Below are 10525 nucleotides of genomic sequence, written 5' to 3'. Positions count from 1 at the left end.
TACATATTTGGTAATTGCAAAGTATTGCCGGATTGGCTCGGGGTAAATACATCTGAAAATAGCCATAACCCAAGCTAGAAGAGAATTAAATGTTTTTATAGCATTTGGTGAATGATGTCATACATAAATCAAACAATGGAAAGTGCACAATGGAATATAACAATATTATGAAAAGGAAAGTTGCTACTACCCAAATAGTGGAGATGTTACACACAAAGTTTTCAACCCATGAGGCCTTCATCAAATACACACACACACTCAAATGCAACTCACACACAAATGACTGCAAGCAGCAGCACGAGTGCATGATGGGAGTGGCGACTGGGTGGGGGTAATGAGGAGGCTGTAGTGGGAAGGGGGTGGTGATCAGTGCAATGCTGCTAGGGAGCACACAGCGACGAGGTGGAGAGGGTTAGGCAGCTATGCTGAATCAGGCGGTTAGTTGAAGGACAGGGGAGAAGCGGTAGTGGAAAAGGAGAGAAGTGAAAAGACTAGATGCAATGGCACCTCAATAACTTCTCCAACTTGCTCACTTCCTATTCCTGCCTTGCAGTACCACTGTCCACCACCTTTACAACCACCTTCAAATCTGTTCCTCATCCCCTCATAGCTGATAAACCATGTCTTGCAGACCTACTCCATTCATCCCACCCTCCAAAACTCCCTACCACCACCACACACCATCCAGAACCTAAACAGACCTGAAACACTGCCATCAACCTTTCCTCCAGAACCCTTAGCCTCACAGAAATAACAGTGCCTTCCAAAGGTCTCACCTTTTGCCCCACTCCCAAATTCAATCATGAAGGACTTGTTAAAGACCTGCACTCCTTCTCCTAGTCCCTACAGTAGAAAAACTTTCTTGCCGCCAAGCCTACCAATCAGACCCAACCAAACACCTATGTTGAACCCTGCCTAACTCAGTTCACCCCTCTATCCAACTGTGATCCATCCCCACTGCCCCCAAACCACCCCCTGTTAACTTTCCAGAATTTCTTAACCTCGAACCTTACCTCACCATCATTCACCATGTCCCTCAACATACAAACTAACCTTACATCTGCAGAAAGAAATGCAGTCCACCATCTAAAAACTCATCCTGACCTTATAATCCTATCTGAGGACAAAGGCTCCATCCCTGTTATTTTGCACCGCCAGGATTACCTGGCAGGAGGACTCCACCAGCTGTCAGATATTTCCACCTGCAAACCTTGCCACAGTGACCCCATTCCAGAAATCCAGCAGGATCTCCAGTCACTACTCAAATACTTTAGGCCCATCCCAGAGCATCTTACCAGAGTCCATCTCTCTGCTCACTCCTACCACTCTCTCCTTCCTTAAGTCCATAAACCCAACCACCCAGGATGCCCCATTGTGGCCAGTTACTCTGCCCCACTGAGAGAAACTCTGCTCTCGTAGACCAATAACTTCAACCAGTTACCCAGAACTTACACTCCTATATAAAAGATACCAACCATTTCGCCCACTCGCTCTCCACAGTTCCTGTTCGTTTACCATATAGTACCCTGCTTGTCACTATTGATGCTTCCTCCCTTTACACTAACATCCCTAATGCCCATGGCCTTATTGCTATTGAACACTACCTTTACCAAAGCCCAATGGATTCCAAATTGACAACTTCCTTCCTAGTCGCCATGACGAACTATATCCTCATGCACAATTAATTCTCCTTTGAAGGCATTACCTACAAACAAATCCACAGTATGGCTATGGGCACCTGCATGGCACCATCCTATGCCAACCTATTCATGGGTCATCAAGAGAAATCCTTCCTATACACCCAGAATCCTTAGCCTCTCACCTGGCTCAGATTCATTGATGACATCTTTGTGATCTGAATCGAGAGTGAGTACACCCTATCCAACATTCCTCTGAAACCTCAACAAATTCTCTTACTTTTGCTTCACCTGGTCCTACTTAACCCAACAGGCTACCTTCCTAGATGTTGATCTCTGCCTCAAAAATGACTACATCAGTACCTCCATCCACATCAAAGCTGTTAACCACCAGCTACCTTCACTTCGACATCTGCCACCCATTCCATATCAAGAAGCACCTTCCATACAGCCTAGCCATCTATGGTCACTGCATTTGCAGTGATAAGTTGTCCCTCTTGAAGTACACAGAGGGTCTCACTGAAACCTTCACAGACCGTAATTATCCTCCCAATATTGTATAAAAACAAATCTCCCATGCATTACCTTTCCAGTCTTCCAAAGTCCCACCATCCGGCCATGGAGGAGCATTTTCCTCGTAACTCGTACTACTTGGGACTGGAGCAACTGAATTACATTCTTTGCTACAGTTTCAACTACCTCTCATCATGACTTGAAATGAGAAATATGGTGCCCACTATCCTTCCCACCCCTCCCACAGTTCTATACCGCCATCCACCGAACCTACACAATATACTTGTTCATTCCTACACAATCCCTGCTCCCAACCGCTTACCTCATGGCTCATACATCTGTTATAGATGTAGATGCAACACCTGTCCCATACATCATCTCATCACCACCTACTCCAGTCCCATTACAAACATCACCTATCCCATTAAACACAGAACTACCTGTGAAACCAATCATGAGATCTAAAAGCTAAATTCAACCACTGGGCAGCATTCTATGTGGGCACGGCAACCAACAAGCTGTCTGTCCGCACGAATGGCTATCGACAAACTGTGGCAGAGAAACAAGTGGACCACATGGTTGCTCAGCACGCTGCCAAACATAATACCCTTCATTTCAATGACTGCTTCACAGCCTGTGCCATATGGATCCTTCCCACCAGTACCAGATTTTCTGAATTGTGCAGGTGGGAACTTTTTCTGCAATATAACCTATGTTCCCATAACCCTCCTGGCCTCAACCTCCGTTAATCATTGTCCTCACCCATGCAGCTTCCCTGTTCGCATTCCAGCACTATACAGCCCTCATTGCACCATTGCACCCAGTCGTTTTACTTCACTCCTTTTCCGCTATCTCCTCTCCCCAGATCTCCCATGCTCTCTGTCTAACCTCGAAGCTGCACAATGTTGCCCTACCGTCTCCACCTCATCCCTGCGCACTTCCTAGCAGCACTGCACTGTCCGCCACCCCTACACTACTATCTCTTCCCCTCCCTGCCCCAGCTTCCTCCTTACCTCCACCAAGTCGCCACTCCCATCATGCATTGGTGCTGCTGCTCACAGTGTGGCTACAGTTGCCTTAGACTGCAGTCGTGTGTGTGTGTGTGTGTGTGTGTGTGTGTGTGATCTATTTTTGGTGATTGCCTTATGGGCTGAAAGCTTTACTTGTAACAGTCTTTTTGTTGTGCCAATCTGCGACTCAGCATCCCTGCTATATAGTGAGTAGCAACTTTCATTTTCATAATATTGTTACAAGTCATACATAGTTACATTATTCGTATTGACATGTGTTTTAAGGGATATAAGAATGATTCAATTCAGTTTTAATTTCAACTGATTTAAGGTTCAATGACAAAAATGTTATTGTCGCTGTATCAACCACATTTTGGAGAAGTCAAGAACTGAACTCGAGGTGTAATGGAAGAGTCACGAATTTGATCCTCTGAAAGTCGGTAGGCAGCCTTACATACCACCCTTTGGTACTACCCTGTAGTACTAAACATCAGGAACGCCTCCAACCTCATGCCAGTCTGTCGTCTTTGTGGGTTCCCGGAGGTGTCGGTGTCTCAGGGAATGAGGCTGAACGTGGTACTGCTACACCGTTATTACTTAAGTCTTATAATTACTGTCCCCTCATTCCATCTCGGTACAGATATATACAGGTATGTAGTACTGGGCACGAACATGGGTCATCTCCCTGTGGGAATGAGCTGGAGGAAATTACACACCTCTGTATATTTTGGGCAAAATACACTTGCCCCCAAAGACATAATTTTAGTGGGACTGTGTACTGTCCTCAGTCAACTGGTAAGTGGCACCCTCACACCACTTTGCACTTGCTGTAATGAAACCCTGTGTCAGTTTTACCACTTACGCTTCGATGTGTGTTTCTTATCTGAGCTATCTGAGGTTTCAGCAGATACAGTATAGCCGTATTGATGTGACGAAGAAGGTTTAATTTTCAACCGTGGCTGCTTGTTGTCTGTGAAGCTTTTAGTGAGTGGTGCCTTAAAGGAATTGGTTGTACTAATTGTTCATTCCACCTCTTCACTGTGTTTGTCTGTCTCAGGTCCTTACAGTTTGATCCAGCTGCTAATACTGTTTAGGCCTATGTGTGTTAGAAAAATAAATAAATGAAAATAAAAAGGCCCCACAATCAGAGGGGACCACCTGTAGTGATGAATTGATAGGCGTCACGAATGTAGTGTGGCCCGTGTCTGGAATATGTCGAATGTTGCGGCTTGTGATTTGACATTTCATATTTGAAATAATTCTGTAGGCAGTAAAAAATAGTGACAAGTCAGCAATACATTACATATTTGTGCATTCCGAGTTTTAAATTAAAATTTATCTAATTAATGGAAAATCTCATATAAAGATGTGAAACAATTACTAACAAAGAGATAGAGGGGCTGGCCAGTACTTACCTCAGCTCAGTACAGACGAAAAAAAAAAAAAAAAAAAAAAACGAAAATGTAAGTTCCTAGCTTTCGGAATAAATGTTCCTTCATCATGGAGGAGAGAGGGGAAAGAAAGGGAAGAAGGGAAAGTGGATTTAGTTACTCACAACCCAGGTTATGAAGCAACAGGGAATGTCTTTTTCCAAAGCTGTTTCACAGAAGAAGACTGGACTGTAGTTCCTTCTCTAGATTGTCGCACAGATGACAGAATGGTGGATATCGAAACAGATGACAGAGCGATAGAGAAACAATTAAAATCGCTCAAAAGAGGAAAGGCCACTAGACCTGATGGGATACCAGTTCGATTTTACACAGAGTACGCAATGGAACATGCCTCCCCCCCCCCCCCCCCCCTTTCTTGCAGCGGTGTACCATAGGTCTCTACAAGAGTGTAGCATTCCAACAGATTGGAAAAGGGCACAGGTCATCCCCGTTTTCAAGAAGAGACGTCAGACAGATGTGCTGAACTCTAGACCTATATCTCTAACGTCGATCAGTTGTAGAATTTTGGAACATGTATTAAATTCGAGTATAATGACTTTTCTGGAGACTAGAAATGTACTCTGTAGGAAGCAGCATGGGTTTCGAAAAAGACGATCATGTGAAACCGAGCTCGCGCAATTTGTCCACGAGACTCAGAGGGCCATAGACACGGGGTCCCAGATAGATGCCGTGTTTCTTGACTTCCGCAAGGCGTTCGATAGAGTTCCCCACAGTCGTTTAATGAACCAAGTAAGAGTATATGTACTATCAGACCATTTGTGTGATTGGATTGAAGAGTACCTAGAGAACATAATGCAGCATGTCATTCTCAATGGAGAGAAGTCTTCCGAAGTAAGAGTGATTTCAGGTGTGCCGCAGGGGAGTGTCGTAGGACCATTGCTATTCACAATATACATAATGAGATTGTGGATAACATCGGAAGTTCACTGAGGCTTTTTGCGGATGATGCTGTGGTATATCGAGAGGTTGTAACAATGGAAAATTGTACTGAAATGCAGGAGGATCTGCAGCGAATTGACGCATGGTGCAGGGAATGGCAATTGAATCTCGATGTAGACAAGTGAATGTGTTGCAAATACATAGAAAGAAAGATCCTATATCATTTAACTACAATACAGCAGGTCAGCAACTGGAAGCAGTTAATTCCATAAATTATCTGGGTGCAGGCATTAGGAGTGATTTAAAATGGAATGATCATATAAAGTTGATCGTTGGTAAAGCAGATACCAGACTGAGATTAATTGGAAGAATTCTAAGGAAATGCAATCCGAAAACAAAGAAAGTAGGTTACAACACACTTGTTCGCCCACTGCTTGAATATTGCTCATCAGTGTGGGATCCATACCAGATAGGGTTGATAGAAGAGATAGAGAAGATCCAATGGAGAGCAGCATGCTTCGTTACAGGATCATTTAGCAATCGCGAAAGTGTTACGGAGATGATAGATAAACTCCAGTGGGAGACTTTACAGGAGAGACCCTCAGTAGCTTGGTACGAGCTTTTGTCGATGTTTCAAGAACATACCTTCACCGAGTAGTCAATCATTATATTGCTCCCTCCTACGTATATCATGCGAAGAGACCATGAGGATAAAATCAGAGAGATTAGAGCCCACACAGAGGCATACCAACAATCTTTCTTCCGAAGAACAATACGAGACTGGAATAGAAGGGAGAAACGATAGAGATACTCAAAGTACCCTCCGTCAGGTGACTTGCGGATTATGGCTGTAGATGTAGACAAAAGGAAACTTAGAAAAATGTTTATGAATTGCATATGCCAAAGGTGGAACCAGCAGAGCTAAGTGACAAAGGGAACGTCTTCCTGGGAGAGGCTGGAAATAACAAAAGAAGGCGAGCAAACAGCAGCCCTTGAAGTGCTAATGAAGGAGAGTGCGTCCTTGGGCTATGCTGTCCATTTAAAGTATTAGTTTCAAAAATTATTCCAGTGAAAATTAATCATGTGGCTGAGATGCAGTTATCCCAACAATCTCAGCTGCTCTACAAAAAAGATATAACTTTTTTTCTGCTGAAGCAATCACTGGAAGGCAAATTTCAGCATAACTGTAATCTTCTGACATGGAATATAGTCTGACAAATGGAGTAAAAAAAACGTTTCCATGCCTGCTATTGCTGTATAAAGGCTATCTTTAAATTCCAACTATCATTTTACAAACTCATAACTGGGAAACTATTAGAGATAAAGTATTATGGTTTGTTGTAAAAAGTTAAGCATCTCCCAAAGTTTGTGCATGGAGGCTAGCAGTGCAATTCACTGTACACACAATCCTCAGTATAATTACAAAGAAGGATTTTAGTGGCGTGACATTCGGAGAGCAATGGCTGTGTGCCACGGGACCATCATGATCAGTCTGACTCAGGAAACGTGTCTTTCGACACACCTCTCACATTCAAACTTCAGTATGGTCGTGAACTATTCTGCATAAAGATGTTGAATGGCTACTCTTAGCTTTGCTGTGGCAGAAACTGTCAAAGCTTGTCCAGGCAAACATTTTTCATTACCTATTTTCTCTATGGAGAAAAATGGGTCTGTCACCCTGTTGTGCATTACACTGCACCAGACAGTGCACTTGTGGCTACCAGGGCTCAGCCCACATGTGTCCTGTGTCTTTTCGGAGCCAAAATCCTGTACTGAAAGTACTTCTGAGCCATCAAGGGTGGCCTTGCCTGTTGCGGCAATGGCCGGTCTTCCTGAGAGGACTGGACAAGTGCAGAGGGCGGGATTGCTTTCCATTGGGAGCTCCAATGTTAGGGGGGTGATGGGCCCCATTAGGGATATGGCAGCTAAGGACTCCATATGCATACGGGGGGGAGTCATCGGAGATGTGGAAAGGGTCCTTCCGGATGTCATCAAGGGTACAGGGTGCAGCCAACTGTAGGTGGTGGCTCATGTCGGCACTGATGACATGTGTCGCTATGGATCGGAAGAGATTCTCTCTGGTTGCTGGCGGCTACCTGAGATAGTGAAGACTGCCAGTCTTGCAAGCAAGATGAAGGCAGAGCTCACCATCGGCAGCATGATTGACAGGACTGGTTGCGGGCCTTTGGTACAGAGCTGAGTGGAGGGTCTGAATCAGAGGCTCACACGGTTCTGCGACCGTGTAGGCTGCAGATTCCTCAACTTGCGCCACAGGGTGGTGGGCTTTCGGGTTCTACTGAATAGGTCAGGTGTCCACTACACACAGGAGGCAGCTACACGGGTAGCAGGGCTGTGTGTCATGGACAGGGCGGTTTTTTAGGTTAGACAGTCTCGGGAAAAATCAAAAAGGGCCCCAGTCTCAAAGTGTACAGGGCAAATAAACGACAAGAATCGACCAACCAACAGTATGTATTGCAGTTGTAAACTGTTGTAGCTGATGCTGATAGAAAGCACTGAAGCTGAAATCATTGTAGGAACAGAAAGTTGGCTAAGGCCGGAGATAAATTATGCCGCAATTTTTATAGAGGCGCAAACCGTGTTCAGAAAGGATAGATTAAATAAAGTAGGTGGTGGTGTGTTTGTGTCTGTTGGTAGTAGTTTATCTTGTAGTGAAGTTGAAATAGATAGTTCCTTCAAATTACTATGGGTAGTTATAATCAACAGCCATACCAAAATAATTATTGGCTCCTTCTACTGACCCCCCACCCCTCAGATGATATAATAGCTGAACGGTTCAAAGAAAACTTGAATCTCGTTACAAATAAGTATCCCACTCATACAGCTATAATTGGTGGAAACTTCAATCTACCCTCGATTTGTTGGGGAAAATACATGTTCAAAGCCGGTGGTAGACAGAAAACATCTTCCGAAATTGTACTAAACGCTTTCTCTGAGAATTACTTTGAACAATTAGTTCATGAGCCCACACAAATTGTAAATGGTTGCGAAAACACACTTGACCTCTTAGCCAAAAATAATCCTGATCTAAAAGAGAGCGTTATGATGGATACAGAGATAAGTGATCACAAGGTCATTGTAGTGAGGCTCAAAACCATATCAACCAAAACCACTAAAAATAAATGCAAAATACATCTACTTAAAACAGCAGATAAAAATTCGCTTGATGTCTTCCTAAGAGAGAGTCTCCATTCCTTCCAAGCTAATTATGTAAGTGTAGACCAGATATTGCTCAAATTCAAAGATACAGTATCGACAGCAATAGATAGATTCATGCCACATAAGTTAATAAGAGACAGGGTTGATCCACCATGGTACAAAAAACACGTCAGAACACGGTTGCAGAAGGAACGAAGAAAGCATGCCAAATTCAGAAGAACGCAAAATCCCCAAGATTGGCTAAGTTTCATGGAAGCTCGAAATTTAGTGCAGACGTCAACGCGAGATGCTTTTAACAGTTTCCACAATGAAACATTGCCTCTAAATATGGTAGAAAACCCAAAGAGGTTCTGGTCGTATGTAAAGTACACAAGTGCCAAAATACAGTCAATACCTTCACTGCGCGATAGCGATGGAAATGTAACCGATGATGGTGCCACTAAAGCGGAGTTACTAAATACAGTTTTCCGTAATACCTTCACGAAAGAAGATGAAGTAAATATTCCAGAATTCAAAACCAGAACAGCTGTTAGCATAAGTGACGTAAAAGCAGATATCTTAGGTGTTGCGAACCAACTCAAATCACTTAAGAAAGGCAAGTCTTCCGGTCCAGATGGTATGCCAATCAGGTTGCTTCCAAGTATGCAGACACAATAATGCCTTTCTTAGCAATCATATACAACAGGTCACTTGACGAAAGGTCTGTTCCTAAAGACTGGAAAGTAGCACAAATCACATCAATATTTAAAAAAAGAAAAGAAAAGAAAAGAAAAGAAAATAGGAGCAAACCATTGAATTACAGACCATGATCACTGAACTCAACTTGCAGTAGGACTTTGGAGCATATACTGTATTCGAATATTATGAATCACCTCGAAGAAAATGATTTTTTGATACATAACCAACACGTATTCAGAAAATATTGTTCTTGTGCAACACAGCTAGCTCTTTATTCCCACGAAGTAATGAATGCTATCGACAAGGTATCTCACCTCCCCCCATGAACCATGGACCTTGCCGTTGGTGGGGAGGCTTGCTTGCCTCAGTTAGACAGATGGCCGTACCGTAGGTGCAACCACAACGGAGGGGTATCTGTTGAGAGGCCAGACAAACATGTGGTTCCTGAAGAGGGGCAGCAGCCTTTTCAGTAGTTGCAGGGGCAACAGTCTGGATGATTGACTGATCTGGCCTTGCAACATTAACCAAAACGGCCTTGCTGTGCTGGTACTGCGAATGGCTGAAAGCAAGGGGAAACTATTTATTTATTTATTTATTTTATTTTTTAATTTATTTACGTCCTGAATCTTTGTGGTACATATACTGTACCTTAGATGTTGGACAAAATGACATTACATTAATATACTGTTACATTGATTGTATACATTGTTGTTGTTGTTGTCTTCAGTCCTGAGACTGGTTTGATGCAGCTCTCCATGCTACTCTATCCTGTGCAAGCTGCTTCATCTCCCAGTACCTACTGCAACCTACATCCTTCTGAATCTGCTTAGTGTACTCATCTCTCGGTCTCCCTCTACGATTTTTACCCTCCACGCTGCCCTCCAATGCTAAATTTGTGATCCCTTGATGCCTCAAAACATGTCCTACCAACCGATCCCTTCTTCTAGTCAAGTTGTGCCACAAACTTCTCTTCTCCCCAATCCTACTCAATACCTCCTCATTAGTTACGTGATCTATCCACCTTATCTTCAGTATTCTTCTGTAGCACCACATTTCGAAAGCTTCTATTCTCTTCTTGTCCAAACTAGTTATCGTCCATGTTTCACTTCCATACATGGCTACACTCCAAACAAATACTTTCAGAAACGACTTCCTGATACATAAATCTATATTCGATGTT

General features: G+C 43.4%; 1 protein-coding gene across 1 annotated transcript in view; it reads left to right on the top strand.

The window, feature by feature from the left end:
- Window positions 1–1017: 1017 nt before the first annotated feature.
- The window catches only part of LOC126305112 (zinc finger protein 444-like), a gene marked incomplete at its 5' end in the record, with an annotated part of 31772 nt that continues 22264 nt past the window's right edge, over window positions 1018–10525 (top strand). Inside the window, 2 exons of the mRNA XM_049992020.1 lie at window positions 1018–1031; window positions 1235–1256. Coding sequence (XP_049847977.1) covers window positions 1018–1031; window positions 1235–1256 — 36 coding nt within the window. The remainder of the gene's footprint in view (window positions 1032–1234; window positions 1257–10525) is intronic.

Source organism: Schistocerca gregaria, unplaced genomic scaffold, assembly GCF_023897955.1.
Source record: "Schistocerca gregaria isolate iqSchGreg1 unplaced genomic scaffold, iqSchGreg1.2 ptg000255l, whole genome shotgun sequence".
In the NCBI taxonomy this organism is placed as follows: Eukaryota; Metazoa; Arthropoda; class Insecta; order Orthoptera; family Acrididae; genus Schistocerca; species Schistocerca gregaria.
This window is presented reverse-complemented; position numbering and strand designations above follow the sequence as displayed.